The 16,973-nt window shown below is 38.6% G+C and overlaps 1 protein-coding gene across 7 annotated transcripts in view; it reads right to left on the bottom strand.

Annotated features, from left to right (window-relative positions):
- The window catches only part of LOC145351783 (rap guanine nucleotide exchange factor 6-like), a 360,268-nt gene that overhangs the window by 172,170 nt on the left and 171,125 nt on the right, over nt 1–16,973 (bottom strand). For all 7 annotated transcript variants that reach the window (XM_080201415.1, XM_080201409.1, XM_080201411.1 and 4 more), the window contains exon 6: nt 13,037–13,207. In XM_080201415.1, the coding sequence (XP_080057541.1) occupies nt 13,037–13,207 (171 nt within the window). The remainder of the gene's footprint in view (nt 1–13,036; nt 13,208–16,973) is intronic.

Below are 16,973 nucleotides of genomic sequence, written 5' to 3'. Positions count from 1 at the left end.
AGTTTAGAAGAATGAGGGGAGATCTCATTGAGACGTATAAGATGATGAATGGGATGGATAGGATAGAGGTGGAGAGACTCTTCCCGCTCAAAAAAGACAGTAGGACTAGGGGGCACAGCCTCAAGATAAAGGGGAGGCGGTTTAGAACGGAGTTGAGGAGGAACTTCTTCACTCAAAGGGTGGTGAATCTCTGGAATTCTCTGCCCGTTGAAGTGGTGGAGGCTGCCTCGCTAAATATTTTTAAGAAGCGGGTTGATGGGTTCTTGATAAGAGAGGGGATTAAGGGTTATGGGGAGAGGGCGGGAAAGTGGAACTGAGCCACAACAGATCAGCCATGATCTTATTGAATGGCGGGGCAGGCTCGAAGGGCTAGATGGCCTACTCCTGCTCCTATTTCTTATGTTCTTATGTTCTAAACAAATATATTCAAATAGGTTGAAATGTCAAATCACATTTTAGGAAATTATAAAATTGCATTTGAAGAAATCAATTAAATATAGATATTAATGAGATGGAAGAACTAGACATTTATTTTGTAGTTTTGAAATCTCTCTCTTCAGATACCATGCCCCTTCATGTTAATCTTGCTCTGGAGACATGGATCATCTTCATCGGTGGTACATTTATCCAGTTTGCAAAATTCTTTAAAATGATTATTCTTTGTTTGTCTTGATCTCTTTTACCATTAATTTTTTCCCATTAGCATCTTGATTTCTTATCACATGTCCAAGGAATTCCAACTGTCTCTTCCTAATCTTGATGAGCAGAGTTTATTTGGTCTTGGATTTAAAATAGCAAGCTCAAAATAAAAGTGATCTTTTCTTACATTTCAAAGTAAGGGTCATCAATACTGAGTTCTGGATATGATCAGAGAATCACAACTTCCACCTTTGTTATCACAAAGGTGCAAATCTGTCTTTCATCAAGAAGAGGTAATGGTTAAGCCTTTGCAAGTTAAACCCCACACAGCAAGCAGGTGCAGATATCAGATCACAGGATTTTCAATCTGCATGTGGAAACTGCTGTTTTGTTTTGAGTGCCAGAAAGACAGTGAAAAAAAATGTTCAAACTTTTAGTTCCTTTTAATGTATCCTGAAGATACATTGCCTCAGAACCTGTCAACACAAACATCAGAATTCAAGCTTAAAAGCCACCCCTCCAAAAACTCAAAAGTCGGTATCACTTGATCATCATTATAAGTAGATACAAGATAGCATAGACCAGTAAACTTGCTGCTGCCAAAGCTCCCAGTCTAAAGGAATTGCAGGTGCAAAGCTGAGGATTCACAGCCAAATTCACTCCAGAAAACACACCCCATTAGTAACTAGCCTCTTGTCCTTTCCATCTGCAGACTGCTGACAAGCCTAACAACAAGTTTTTCTATGGTGATGGAGACGGGTCTGGAAGGTATCAATGCTGTTCGTTTGGATAAAGAAATCCCTGTCTGCATGAATTGATACCCGTGTATAGTCAAAAAACCTACAAGCTGTTAAAACATGGATTTTGTTTCATTTTATAGAATCATAGTGGCAAGAAAATGAAAACATCCTGAACAAAAATGATTCTCTAATGCAAATTTTATTTCAACATGGAAATAACACGATTAAGAGCGATTTCAAGGCTGCAATCTAATTACAGGGTGGAAGTGACAATTTTAAGTCACGTCTGCTTTGATTGCTCAATTTAGGAAAACATCTGAAACCAAATCAATTGTTGCACTATACACATTGTTTAGTGCTTGTCTTTACCTCTGTTGCTAATGTTTTCATCCCAGTTTGTTTGTCTATAAACTATGGTCCGTAACTTACTCAGAGTGGCAATCAGCAGCAGATTGCCACTCTGTATTCACCTGTGCTTGAAATGGAAAGTTCCTGTCTGGCCCGACCTTCCCGACACAGGCCAGGTGAGACAGAAGTGAAACATGACCCTGGCTCCAGTGGTGAAGTAGAAATGAGGACATTCCCTCTTTTTACAGCACTAACTGTTGTAAAGCAGGTGATCAAAGGTCTCATTGTTAGAGTAAGTTTGAAAAGCAAGTGAATGATATTTGGATAGAGGATTCAGATGTTGGGCGGGGGGATTCTGTATGTTTCAAATCATTACTCTGATATTAGAAGAGCTTTTTCTTTCCTTCTAACTCTTTTAAAGTGACAATGAGTGCAAAACTAGCAGAGTTATCCAAGTTAGTGTTAATTATGACCCTGAAATTTTTTTTAAAGAATCCACTGACACTGTGAGGGGGCAAATTGACTTATTTTAAAAAATTGTCAGTTATGTTATTGAGATTGCTGTTGATTTTTTTAAAGAATATTGTGGATTGTCTCAGCTGCTATAGTGCAATTTGTTACAGCTGTCAAAAACGTATGCAAAGTTTTCAGAGCAGTTTGGGGAATGTGGATTGGCCTGAAGCTTCCTTAAAGATGGAAGCCCTTAATAAAGAGATTTATTTTTTCACCTTTACAGTTATAGAGCATCAACTGAATAGGAAAAAAATCTCAGGGAAGAGCTATGGAATTGCAATATCTTTTGAGTTAACAGTGTGGTAGAGGCATGCACTCTAGCAAGTGTCCTATTTACTTGTTCTTCAGATAACCAAGTTCAATTTCTCTACTTTGGGGTATTATATAAGAATATAATTGTACAAGAATGCTTTATCTCAATATTTAAATACTGCAAGGTATGGATCGTGCCATTGGTTGAATGGTTAAAAGCCGAATGGTATGCCATATATTGATTATCTGAGAAAATTCTCTCAGGCGTGATCCGTAATCTACATTGAATTAGCTCATTTTGCCATGATAGTAATTGGCAGTTCCAATCAGGTACAGTTCTTCTATGATTAGGAGGCAGAAAATATAAACCAGTCAGGCCTCTTGCTCCTAAATCAACGTCCACTGTTAGGTGCCAGAAAATGTATTAGCAGTTTAGCTCTTATGCCATCACAGTTTTAAAAAACAGGCAACATTCATCACTTGGACTTGTGCATGAAAAATAGCTACTCGGGTTACTAGAGTGGGTGGTCTAGCAATAACGGAAAATAGTTCTGCATGCTTTTAAGATGAGCCACAAAGCTGTCATAATGGTAGAGAAGAAAAGTAAATTATAAGTACAATCTACCCAACACACAGATACCAGAAGAGCTGGGGTAAGCAACTGACTCAAAGCACAAGATCCTGGAGCTTATCAGCAGGGATGCATTGATTGTCGATAACACTCCTGCTGTAGGTTTGTGACCAACGAAATCCTGTAACTGCCCAAGTCAGTTGCAACACAGATACATTTCAGTAAAAGTTTCAGGTGCCCTGTAACTTTGTCCACTAACTCTGATAAGTTTTAAATAAAAGACTTCAGTGACCCCATAACAGGGTTCAATAATACTTTAATCTATAACACTGCAACAAGATTATGACACATTTTAACATAACCTTGCATTATGTAGCATGAGAAATGACTACCTGGCAAGTCCTCCAGCTTTAAAACAAAAATCAATGGAGATTTATGAATTGTGCCAAAATATTTTTTTCAAGAGTTTAGGAACTAAAGGAACAGGCAAATACCGCAGCAACTATTCATGACATTCCTTTCTGTCAGTGATGCATTGGCATGAAACCTTGCAAGTATGCTGCATCGTGTTTGGAGAGGAGCTAGATTTCAAAACGTTTTGACATAACAGCAAAGGGATAGTCAAATAACGTATAAAAGCAAAATACTGAGGATGCTGGAAATCTGAAATATGACAGGAAATGCTGGATAAACCCGCCAAATCTGGCGATAGCTGTGGAGAGAGTAACAAAGTTACGGATGGGTGATATGGACTTGAAACATTAACTTTTTTTCTCTATCAGAGATGCTGCTTGGTATGCTGAATATCCAACATTTGTTTTTATGTGAAATAACTACATATTCATATACATATTAAATAGATGCAATACTTTTTCACAATGTTCCAGCATTTCCACTGAAGATGTATATTTCAGGAAACATTAGAAGTGTGTTAAAATCTGACATTTGAAAACATTGGGCGGGGGGGGAGGTGGCACTAAAATAAATAAATTTGATCTTTTTGATAGCCTGTTGGCACAGTGAAATAATACTCTGCACAATGTAAGAATAAGGATAAAAATAAATGCAGATAAAACTATCATAGAAAACAAGTCAATGATGCTATCATTTTCACTGTTGAGAAAGAATGGACTCATTTTATTTTTGGTTTATTTGAGAAGTATCTTAAAAATAACTACAATATAAATAATTTACTCCTGTAAAAGGCTGCTTGTAAAAACATGGCAATATCATTCTCTAAAGCAATATCTTCAAATGGGCATTGGAAAAGCAGATGTAATTGTATCCCTCTAGACTGACTGAAATCATTTCTACATTTTCATTCCCAGGGATTTGTACTTCTGACTGCAATTCTTTTGGCAACTTTTATACAAGCAACACCCAAAAATTCCTGCTTATCGCTTTTCATTATGTAGAATCACAGTAGGCCAGGTTCTCATATTTGTAAAATTCAGGAAGTCCTGTCTGCAAGTGTACTCCACCCATTCTCTGGCTCTTGGTGCAAAGAGAGGAACACTCCAGTCTGTTTTCCCAAAAGGCAAAATATTATTTAGCCTTTAGGTCCATTGGTTGTCGTGTTCAAGTGTTCTCCATCACTAAGTGCTCAATAACATAACATGAACAGGTCCAATTATAAGCATCAACGAGATTTGCAGCACAGCACATAATGAGATATGATATTTCCCTGAAGAGGGAGCAGAGTTGTCATCACAACCAAGATGATGCAATCTCCTAAAATAGAATCAGCAACTCTGGAATAACAATAAAGAGGCAAACTGGAAATCATAGCTATCCTTCAGCAAATCTTGGTTTCTTCTCCATATTAATGGAAAAGTTGAACTTCCAAGTAAGGGATGTCAGTGTTAATTTGGGTCATCAACTTCAACTCCTTGCACAAATTTTATGTCTTCACCACTGAGTTCACTCCTCCCCTTGACCAATGTGTCAGTTAAAGTTGTCTACTCAATCTCAATGTCTTATTGGCTCTGGCTGAGTTTTAAATCCAATATATTCTCCCATCACAAAGGCCATTTTGGTCCACCTCCACCATATGCTGCTCAAATCCTCAACAAAGATCCAACAATTTGCTCCTTAGCTGATCCTCCACATTCAGTATTTTCTATTATTTTCAATAATGTGTGTTGGTTAATTAGTTAGCCTATCGATCCACCTTTTATTTGGTTCACTGGACTGGCTGTAAAATTATATCTCTTAGTTGACTAGACCATCATTATGTCTTTTAGTTTCATACCTTGGACTCAAGTTTTCTTGTCTTGCTTGACAAATGAAAATCTGATGGAAAATCTATGCTTTTAAAGTGAAAAGTACATTTTATCTTACTCATAGTAACCGTTCTTAAAAAGGAAGTGCATCATATATGGCTGGCAACCACAGCCAGAAAGTTCTTGCACATATCTGTCTATTACAGGATGGTGCAAAATTAGTTTTACCGTAGTATCATTTTGAAGCATAAACATCGCAATAAAGTTTCCAATCACACATAGAGATGGTTTTGTTGTTTTCATTATGTCATATAAGGTTGCTTTTAATGTACTAACAGTGCAACATTCTTTTTTTTTTAAAAGTTTGATCAGTCAGACAGTAAAGGAAACTTCATACCGCAGACCTGTTACCACCATAAGCTATAGAGCAGAACACCACAAACATTAAAAAAATCTAATAGTGACATGAGTCTGGAAAAGATAAGACAGATGTAGATCTTATTTTTGTTTCCAGTACCATCACTGCCCTAGTTACGATTATGCTCAAAAATAAAGTGATATAGAACAAGTGGCACAATGCTAACCACTGCCTCACAGCACCAGGGACCCAGGTTCAATTCCGGCTTTGGCCCCTGTAGAGTTTGTCCCCATATCTGCGTGGGTTTCCTCCCACAGTCCAAAGATGTGTAGGGTTAGGTTGATTGGCTATGCTAAATCGCCCCTTAGAGTCAGAAGGATTAGCAGGGTAAATATGTGGGGGATGGGGCCTGATTGAATCTACACCAGCATTAATCCCAATGGGTTGAATGGCCTCTTTCTACATTGTAGAGATTCTACGATTTTATGATTTTAAGCTAAGACTGAGATCTTTTAATCATTTCAAATGCAGTGTTATTCAGATGTAAATCACTGAACAATTTGTTTCTTTTTTGGATTAGGGACATAAAGGAAAAAAATTGGACCTTGAAGGACAATTCTACAAATAAACATTACAACTTTTACATAGTATATGCTGTATCCATGTTTACCATTACTCTTTGCCTATAGTCTGTGACAATGATTATAATGGGAAGTGCACAAATTGTTTAAATTGAAATAAAGGAAAAGTCTCAGCAACTTTATTCTAAAATAATTGACTGCCAAGTGTTTTGCTTCTACCAGTTCTCAGAGCATGGGTGTCACTAGCAACCTCAACATTATCCATCACTTATTGCACTGAGATGGTGGTAGTGAGCAATTTTCTCCACTGCTGTAGTTATGTGGTAACGGTGTTCCCATAACGCTATTAGGTATGGACTTCCAGAAATTTGACTTAGCAGCAATGATAAAAATGTCAAAGTTAGAATGGTAGGGAAGTTGGAGGTGATGCTATCCCCATTAGCACTTTTTTTTTAAAAAGGCATTCATTGGATGAGAAAGTTGCTAGTACTTATTAGCCATTCCTAATTACCCTCCATTTCAGAGGGCATTTAAGAGTCAACTGCATTGCTGTGGATCTGGAGTAACATGTAGGCCAGACCAGGTAAGCCTGTCAGACTGCCTTCCCTAAAGGACCTAATCAGTTAACCGTAGGATGTTGGGGAGACTTACAGAACAAAGAGATCTCGGAGTACAGTTTCATAGCTCTTTGAAAGTGGAGTCACAGGTGAACAGGGTGGTGAAGAAGGCATTCAACATGCTTGGTTTCATTGGTCAGAAGATGAGTATAGGAGAATAAGTGTGAAAAGGATTGTTTTGTCTTAGATGCTATTGAGATTCTTGAAGGGTGTCGATACTGAAACCATATAACGAAGTACAGAATATTCCATCACACTGTGGGTGATGCAGAGGTTTTAGGGTGACGGACAAGCCATTCCACGCAGAATGCTTCTCACCTGCTCTAGCTACATACAGTGGCATAGTGGTTAGCAATGCTGCCTCACAGCCAAAGACCTGGGTTCCATTCCCAGCTTGGGTCACTGCCTGTGCAGAGTCCGTATGTTCTCCCTGTGTCTGCATGGGTTTTCTCTGGGCGCTCCAGTTGCTTCCCACAATCCAATAGATGCGTTGGTTAGCTGCACTGGCTATGTTAAATTCTCCCTCAGTGTATCCGAACAAGTGCCAGAGTGTGGCACCTGGGGGATTTTCACAGCAACTTCATTGCACTGTTAATGTAACCCTACTTGTGCCACTAATAAATCAACTTTAAAAATGTACATACTTAAAGTAGAGAGTCCAACGACGGAAAGAACCCTATACTAGGTCCTTACATGTTGCTGTCCATCTCTCGGCTGTCCTTAGCTCTAAGTCACATGCCTTCTTATCTACAGCAGCACAGTGGTTAGCACTGCTGCCTCCAGCACCAGGGACCAAGTTCAATTCTGGCCTTGGGTCACTGTCTGTGTGGAGTTTGCACATTCTCCCCGTGTCTGCATGGGTTTCCTCCGGGTGCTCCGGTTTTCTCCCACAGTACAAAGATGTGCAGATTAGGTGGATTGGTCATGCTAAATTGCCCCTTAGTGTCAGGGGGACGAGGTAGGGTAAATGCATGGGCTTATGGGGATAGGATCTAGGTGGGGCTGTGGTTGGTGCAGACTCAATGGGCTGAATGGCCTCCTTCTGCACTGTAGGATTCTATGAGCAGGCACAGCATTAACGTGGCTATTTCAATTCATTGTTTAGTAAATAATAACCCCGAAGATGCTTTAGCAATCTTAACTAAATTAAGATGGGGAGGTGATTTGGACTGACCAACAAACCAAATCAGAGTTGGTCTTGAGGCGCAAATGTGATTTGCTATTTATCAATCTAAGTCAGTATTTTTCCAGCAGTTTGAGCCAATAAATATGCAATAGTGACAAATTACCAGCACTTGGCATTATTAGTTCATAGTAATTCCAGTAATTTGCAGTGATGTGCCAGTTAAAGATGGCAGTGGTTAGCACAGCTGCCTCAGCACCAGGGACTTGGGTTCAATTTTCAGCTTGGGTCACTGTCTGTGTGGGTTTCCTCTGGCTGCTCTGGTTTCCTCCCACAGTCTGAAAGACGTGCTGGTTAGGTACTTTGACCCGAAAGGCGCCGCACTGTGGCAACTAGGTGAATTTCGCAGTAACTTCATTGCAATGTTAATGTAAGCTTACTTATGACTAATAGCTAAACTTTGAAGTCCAATTCTCCAAAAACAGAACAAGTTGAACTGTTAGGTTAGCCTCAACAAAATTGCTAAGTATGCAAAATATGCCTTGAACCTTTGCATTGGAAATTGTTACATATTATGAAATTGCTGGATTTATATCATTAATGCAAGTTTGCACCTTAGCCAGTTAAGATAGGCAACTCATGTTGTAAAGGCCATGTCAACGTCATGATTTATCATCCTGACGTGATATCCAATCTTGGAAGCTTTCAAAGAAAGTAATAAATTTGTGGGATCTCACTTCAGTAAGTTGTGAACAGGTGGTACAATTTTTTTAAAAAACCTTTCATCTGCCTTTGCAATACTTAGTCAGCACTGCTGTCTGAACCCTTATTCATGCCTGACATTATTATCACTGCACCATTATTAACTTCACATTTGTCCCACGATTTGAGGGGAAGAAGAAAGCTCAAATTCATGTTGTTTGCCGCAAGGTGCACCATCTCAGCCAGCCTAATACCTTATAGCAATCATGTCCTGAGAGAACTAAACTGGTCATTTCAACTAGTCAGTGATGCCTATTCTTGGCCACAGGAATCGTAGTGGTTAGGAAGACAGACCATGCAAAGGTCCATTGACCTTGGGCAGGATTTTCCAGTTTTGGGGCAAGCACAGCCAGAAAATCCCACTCAAAATGTTAGACTGGCACTTACCACCAGTAAAGATTTAATTGTTGGACAAACAGCTAATTCTCTATAGTATTTTTAATCTAAGACCACACTGGCCTGAAAAGACTAGTTATGAGCATGAAGTGCAGACAGCCTGTAGCATGATAATTAGAAGCACGAGGTTTAGTTATTTTGTTTTCCTCTAATCTTCTCTGTGAAAACCCACAACAAAGTCATTCACATTTGTTTGCAAAATTAAGATTGTTTGGGGTCTAAAAAAATTGGGTCATCTCATATGCAGGGTCGATTATACACCACATTTTATGGTCTATTATTGGCAATTTCCTTCACCATTGTGCTTGTAGCCAAATAACATTGGCAGAAAATACTGAAGTAAATTTTGTCAGTTTTTAAAGCCACAATATGGAACATCAGTTTTTAAAAATTGATATTATTTTGTGCAACTACACAGGCACAATTCAGGTGCACCTCTCTGGCAGCCCAGTAGAGAGCAATAAGCAAAGTAATTAATTTGAACATTTACATGATAGGAACAATGGATGCTGGGGATCACAATGGGGTGGGAAGAGAAAGGTTATTCAAAATTACAGGAGTCAAAAGACAAAGTCAGGAAAAATGCATACAGCCAAAAATATTGGTCTATTGAAAGAAAAACCTTATTTTATACAGTACAAATTCTTCTGGAGTAAAGCCATCGGGGTCATGTCAAACCCACGCTATTTTGTGACATAAAACGAGACTAAATGAGGGGAAGCCTGGTTTTGAGATTGTTTGGCATCAATATGGTGAGTAAAAAAGTAGGGATGCAAATGCTAAATATCCATCTATATTGCTGTTCAATAACATAAATGGACACATCAAGTTGTACCAACTTAAACACATTTTGGGTAGCAGTATATGCATATGCTGTGTGTCAGGCAACAAGACTTATCATCCATGCAGCTCCATGTTTGCTCAAAACCAGGGTGACTAATGGAAAGGAAAACATGTAGCATAAGAGTTGGTGAGTACTCGCTGAAACTGGAAACACTGCATATTGATTTAACATTGAAGCTGCAAGAAAGTGCCTGCAGGGTCACCTTGACAACAGCTAATACCACATATATCTTTTAATGGCTGTAATTTATTTAATGGTTATTCTTTGTTGAATCTGCAAAATATATTTCAGCTCTCTGCTATGTTTGGAGAAAAAATTACAAGACCAAGTGATCTGTAAACCCAATGTTACTCTGATTCAATCTCAGTTGTAAAAGCCAAAATCATCAATTCAGAGCAGTCAGCAATTCAAATCTGGGAATCTTCCATAGACTGTGCTATACTGAGAATTTGGTCAGGGCCGGGGCCGGGGGGTGGGGCAGAAGGAAATAAACCTGGAAATAAACTGTTACAAAAATGTGCTGCTAAGCTATCAAGAGCATGAACTACTCCAATTTTTAGCACTGTAAAAAGTATTTGCCATATGAAATATCTCTGAAATTACATCTGTATCTGTTGTACCTCTAATGAGTTTTATAAACCAGCTGTTTGTTCTACTTAACAGGCTTCTGCTGGAACATTAAGGTCTTCTAAATAAAAGTTTAGGCAGGGCCAGCAGTTTCCAAAAGACGAAAAAAAAATTCCGTAGCAGGTTATTTTGTACAATTAATGATTTCTATGTATATTTTATAAACTGAGCTACTTAATTTGCTCAATTCTTCTAGATGGATCAATCTGGAACATCAATGAAAAATCAACTGATGGAATCTATCCAATTTACGCCTTTTAGTATTAGTTTTAGCAATATTTCTCTATTTTTATAGTCTATCCCCCGTGAAATAAAGGTCAAGGCCTTCCCAACTACCTGCTACACTTGCATGCTAACTTTTTGTGATATATGCATGAGGACCCTCAAATCCCCGTGCTGCAGCTTTCTGCAGTCTTTCTCCATTTGAATAAGATTTAGCTCCTTTATTCTTCCTACCAAAATAACTTCAAATTTCCTACATTATATTCCATATGTAAGTGTTTGGCCACTCACCTAACCTGTCTCTCTCTGTAGACTCTGTCATCTTCACTACTTGCCTTCTCACCTATTTTTGTGTCATCTACAAACTTGGCAATAGTACATTCACTTCCGTCCAAGTCAAGAGGTCATGAGTTCAAGCCTCCAAGTCAAGAGGTCATGGATTCTGAGATATGAACACAATATTGTCTGCTACATCAATGCAGTATTGTGGAGGTAGTCATGATGTGGGTATGCCGGCGTTGGACTGGCGTAAACACAGTAAAAAGTCTGACAACACCAGGTTTTAGTCCAACCTATTTATTTGATAATATACTCGCAAGCTTTCGGGTTAGCCCCTGACGAAGTTGTCAGACTTTTTACTGTATTGTGGAGGGTCAGAGGTATAATTTTTCAGACGATATATTAAACCAAGACTCAGTCTGCCTTTTGTGGATGATGTACAAGGTAGAACAGTATTATTTTAAAAGAGCACAGGAGTCCTCCCGGTGTCCTGGACATTTATCCCTCAACCAAAAGTTAAAATAGATAATCTGTTTCACTGCTGTTTCTCGGACCAAATGCAAGTTAGTTAGTCTCTAACATTGCAATTTAGAACTATTTAACTAGCTATAAAACATTTTAAGATACAACACACAAATACAACTTCTTTGTTCTTCCTTCACAATGAACACAATACTCAAAATTATTGCATTGCAATACAAAAAGGATTTTTTTCCCAATTAGCATAACCATTCATTATCTCCAACAATTTTTGGCGCCTGTTTTGGCTCAGGGGCAATACTCAACCCCAAGACAGAAATTTGTGGGTTCAGGCCTCATCCTAGGACTTGACTGCATAATCTAGGCCAATACTTTAAAGCATCAGTACCTCAATACAACACCATAAGGTGTCATTTCTCAGTTAAGATGTCAAATTGAAGTCCCATCTGCCTGCTCAAGTGGAAATCAGGGATGGTGAAATAAATACTGGCCTTGCCAGCGACACCAACACCCCATGACTGAATAAAAAACACATTGCACTACTCCAAGTACAAGGAAGTGTTCCAAGTGTCCTGGTTATCATTTATCTCTCAACCATTTATTTAATTGCTATTTGTGGGACTTTGCTGATCACAAATTGACCATTTATCTATATAAACGATTGACACCAAGAAAGTGTTAAGACTATGAAGACATTCATATGTTCAAAATCTCCAAGGTATGTTATCATCTAATTTTTGTGCTCCTCAAGTTTATAAATTCCAGACCTCTTGTCATCATTTAAGCTGGTGCCTTACAACTCCAACAAAGGTGCCTGGAAAAATAGTCCTGTCAGTAGGCATCAAGTGAAACTGAGATATATTGCCATTATGCGATAGTAATGTAGACAAAACCAACTCAGCACACTAGAGATATTCAATTTGCATCCTCCCAGTCTCTAGTGCTAGGCATTAACTCACTGTCTGTCTCCTTCTCTCCAAACTACTCTGCTAGTTGTCCATAAGGAACTCATTATTGTCCAGTTCATCAGTCAAAATTACACAGTTCACTCTCATAACTTGGACTGAAATTGGAAAAACTGAGAGCCAATGAATGTACAATAAATAATTAGCTTAAAAAAAAAATTGCTTGCTTAAAGGTGGAAAACCCCACAATCAAATGATCTGTGCAATTAGTCATACTGCTGAAGTATCATTTTGACCTAATCAACATATACATCCAGTGTGACACTTTAAAAAAAGCCTACTAATTCGACAACATGTCTGGTGAGATCGCCTTTGAAATTTAACTGCACTTGCAGTGTAAATATACTTTATTTAAATCGGACGATAATTTTATTAATTTACTTTGAATTTTGCTGATTCATTTGTAAGTTGGAAACAGTTGGCAATCTTCAATATTAATTTTTAAACTTAGCCAAGGGTCCAAAAGCATACTTAATGTGTACAAGAAATCGCTTTACCATGTGATAAGTGCTGGTCTGCTGAGATCGGTCAGTATGGTAGGAATCCACATTGTCTGTGATTGTTTGCCGCTCTCCTTTCAGATTGATCTTCCTGAAGCGCCGCCGTGACTGCCGGTTGGTTATCTCCCTCTGTAGATTTTTTTCCTCATTCTCGCTGACATTTTCAACCTGAAATATATGTTCAGGATCTTGATTGAACATCCAATTCTTCCATATCACAGAAAGTCTGTGCAACCTTAAGAGACTCATGAGAAACGCATAAAGGCATTTAACTATGCCAGTACTACTGAGAGGATGGGGGCCGCTGGTGGAATATAAACCACACAGTCACAACTGCACGCTTACTGAGGAAAATTATGCTTCAATAAGCTAGAGGCCACGACTTCCTTCCTTTCAGGAAACCGTAAATAAAGGTTTATCAGTGCAGAAATCATTTGCTTGTTTTGTGCGTGTGTGCAATTGCCTTTTTCTTGCATCCTGATTTTTTGTCAAACATCATGTGCACATAGGCTACCTTTTCATACACCATTCAGCTCTTCACATTTATACCAGCATAACCCAAATTTAGGATACATTTGATGGTTACTTATTCGGTAAGCATGTTACACCTTTGCTCAGATATCTGCCACATTTTCTTCCCTGGAGAACCAAATTCCCAAAAGCGGCACGAAGGACACCTTCTGTTGGATTGCTTAGATTATTTGTTATTTTTACCCTTTTTTTCCTCTGAATAAGGCTCTTCAGACCAAGCATCATCCAAGTTTGGAGTAGATGAAACACATCGTTGATGATGTCATTTCATGGTTACCTGCTATGAAGTGTACAAGAATGGATTTGACATGATTCTCTCTTTGAATTTCACTCCCTCATTGACAGGTAAGTGTAAAACTTTCAAACTCTCACTTATTTTAAAACACTACTCATCAGATTCCAATATACTACACCACCAATGGAAATACCATGAAATTTGACATTTAAGTTCCATTTTCATGCAAATACTTACTGAAATAAAAAGATAAATTATATCCTGCAATGGTGTTTTCTAGCAAAACACAAAATATTAAATTGAGCAATTTAATCTTATGTGAATTCTGTTCGTATCCCCACGATTCCATGACTCTCACACTTAGTTTATACAAAAAGAAATTAAAATAAACGATAGCACTTTCAGAGATTAAAAATGAAATTCATTAACTATGCTGTGGGGAAGCAGAACGCATTTCTTTGGAATTATGATCAGATAAAAGACAGGGTCATATTGACAGGTCATTATTCAACTTCAGGTTGCCCAATGACTTGGAACACCAGGAAGTTAAGGAAGGATGAAGTTTTTTTTTAAACCTTGATATATAAATCAAATATTCTACTTCATGCCCAGCCCAAATATTTTAACTGGTCAGCTACTCTTTTTATTGTAACATGCAGATCAGCATAACAAGCAATAACTGAACTAGGCCATCTCTTTGGTTTGAACATCAGTAAAATTATTTGATTTGATCAAGGTTTTGTAGCTGCAATGACAGCAATGACTTGCATGCTAACCATCATTACTCTGAATATACAGCATTCATACGTGTGCAGTTAAACACAGAAATCCAAAAGTTATCAGTGATCTCTCACTCCTGCAAATGATGTTACTGGGCTCCCGTAAACTATGATAAAGTTAAAAAACACTGGACTGGTGAGAGCTTGCCCTTTTATATTATTATTCTCTCCATAAAAGCCCCTAAAGAAGTTGTGCCTTGTCAACTCAAGTGTCACTGGGATTTCAATGGCACTCTTAGTCAGAGTTGAGGAATAACGTCTTTGGTCTTGAAAAACTAATTTTAAATTTTCTAATGTCAAATATTTCCTTTCATCAATTTCTGAACTATTAAATATTATTTTTCAAATGCAAAGTTTTTAAGCTTCTACCTTAATTCCATGTGTGTATCCCCAATTTTTATTTTGCTTTCTATAAAAGTATAAAATGTGAATGGTAAAACCAACTTGTTACTTTCTGGAGAAAGTTTGAGGATTCTTCAATGTAATTGGCTACTTAACCTGTTTGATTACATCATTGTTGCTAGTCACCAGTGATTCTCTATAGCTGATACCACAATGAAATCAATATTGGGAAAGGGGAGTTCCATGCCACAGAGCCAACCATAACTTGTGCGTATCTTTCTACCAGGTTAACAAGTGCCAAAACTTCACCGCTGACTGCAAAATCATGATCTTTCTTAATTATCTTACAACACGGTATTCAGCCAAACCCAGCATGGCAACAAAAATACAATCTAGGTAAAAATAAAACAAAATGATGAAAAGGTAAACTGTAGAGGTAACTGGACTCTTGACATTATGGCTGTTATAATTTCCATATCAACTGTAAAGCCAAAACAAAATTTACTGAATGCGCCTCAGATGAAGAAATTACCAACAAGATTTCATTTCTGCAGCTCTTAATGAATATCAGAACCGAGGCAAAAGAAATATGAACTGGAAAATGATAACTGAAACAAAAAACAATAAAGTTTGCTTTAGAAAATCCTCTTTCTACCTTGGATCATGCCAATGCTGGTAACGTAGGTATATTTTTCCAGAGTTGCCTTTCAAGTAAAGAACCAATGACACCCTGCTTCAAAGTCTGGCCACTTCTGGGAAAGCACCCAGCTGTTTAGCTCTCCTACCTATCCAGAGTTTTCAGATTCAGACCCTGTTACTCACCTCACACAGCACCTCCAAGAGCTCCTGTTTTCTTTTCTGCAAAACAGAAAAACTCACCTCTTCCCAAGAGTGATTTGCTTCTTCTCCTCACCAGAATTCTCTGTTCCTCTTCGGGATGTCCCGAAGCATGGTACACTGGGGAGACCATGCAGACGCTACGACAACAGATGAATGAACATCGCTCGACAATCACCAGGCAAGACTGCTCCCTTCCTGTTGGCGAACACTTCAGTGGTCACGGGCATTCAGCCTCTGACTTTTGGGTAAGCGTTCTCCAAGGCGGCCTTCACGACACACGACAGCGCAGAGTCGCTGAACAGAGACTGATAGCCAAGTTCCACACACGAGGACGGTCTCAACAGGGATCTTGGGTTCACGTCGCACTATCTGTAACCCCCGTGACTTGCCTGGGTTTGCAAAACCTCACTCACTGTGCTGTCTGGAGACAATACACATCTCTTTAACCTGTGATCAGTGCTCCTTCCACACACATCGTCAGCCACTTTAGGACTTGAACAGCAGGTTAGGTGTAAAGATTCGCATTCTAATCAGTAATCTCTAAACTGTCTGTGCTTTATATGCTCTGTCCGAGGCCAGAACTCTCCATTCACCTGACGAAGAGGGAGTCCCCTCGAAAGCTTGTGAGTTTACTATCAAATAAATCGGTTGGACTAAAACCTGGTGTTGTCAGACTTTTTACTGTGTTTACCCCAGTCCAACGCCAGCACATCCACATCATGACCTCTTTCTGTCTGTCAGCATTTTTGTTTCTGCATTTGTGGATTAATGCTTTCAGCAAACTCCTCTGCTAGCAGCTCTCCTTTGTGCCTGCATCTATTTTTTATATTAACTAGCCACACAGCTTTCTCAACTTTGTTCTTGTTGATAGGTTTTCCAGGTCAAGGATTGCGAAGTGACATAGACCAATATTTCTTATTATCCAAAAAAATGGAAATTTTCACTAATGTCTTTTAGGGCAGGTAATCTGTTGTTCTTACTTGATCTGGCCTACAAGTAACTCCAGAGCAAGAGAAATGTGGTTGATTGACTCTCTACTTCCCTCTGAAATGGCCTAGCAAGCCACTCAGTAGTATCAATTGCTACAAAGTCTCAACAAAGAAATGAAATCGGACGGATAACCTGGTATCGATCAAGGCACCAGAAGAGATAATGGCAATTCAATCAACCCTGTCGACTCTACAAATTGCCTCTTACTACGAACTGG

The sequence above is a fragment of the Carcharhinus amblyrhynchos genome, chromosome 13 (genome assembly GCF_965287045.1).
Source record: "Carcharhinus amblyrhynchos chromosome 13, sCarAmb.v2.hapA, whole genome shotgun sequence".
NCBI classification, from domain to species: domain Eukaryota; kingdom Metazoa; phylum Chordata; class Chondrichthyes; order Carcharhiniformes; family Carcharhinidae; genus Carcharhinus; species Carcharhinus amblyrhynchos.
The sequence above is the reverse complement of the archived record's forward strand: the minus strand, read 5'-3'. Positions and strand labels throughout refer to the sequence as shown.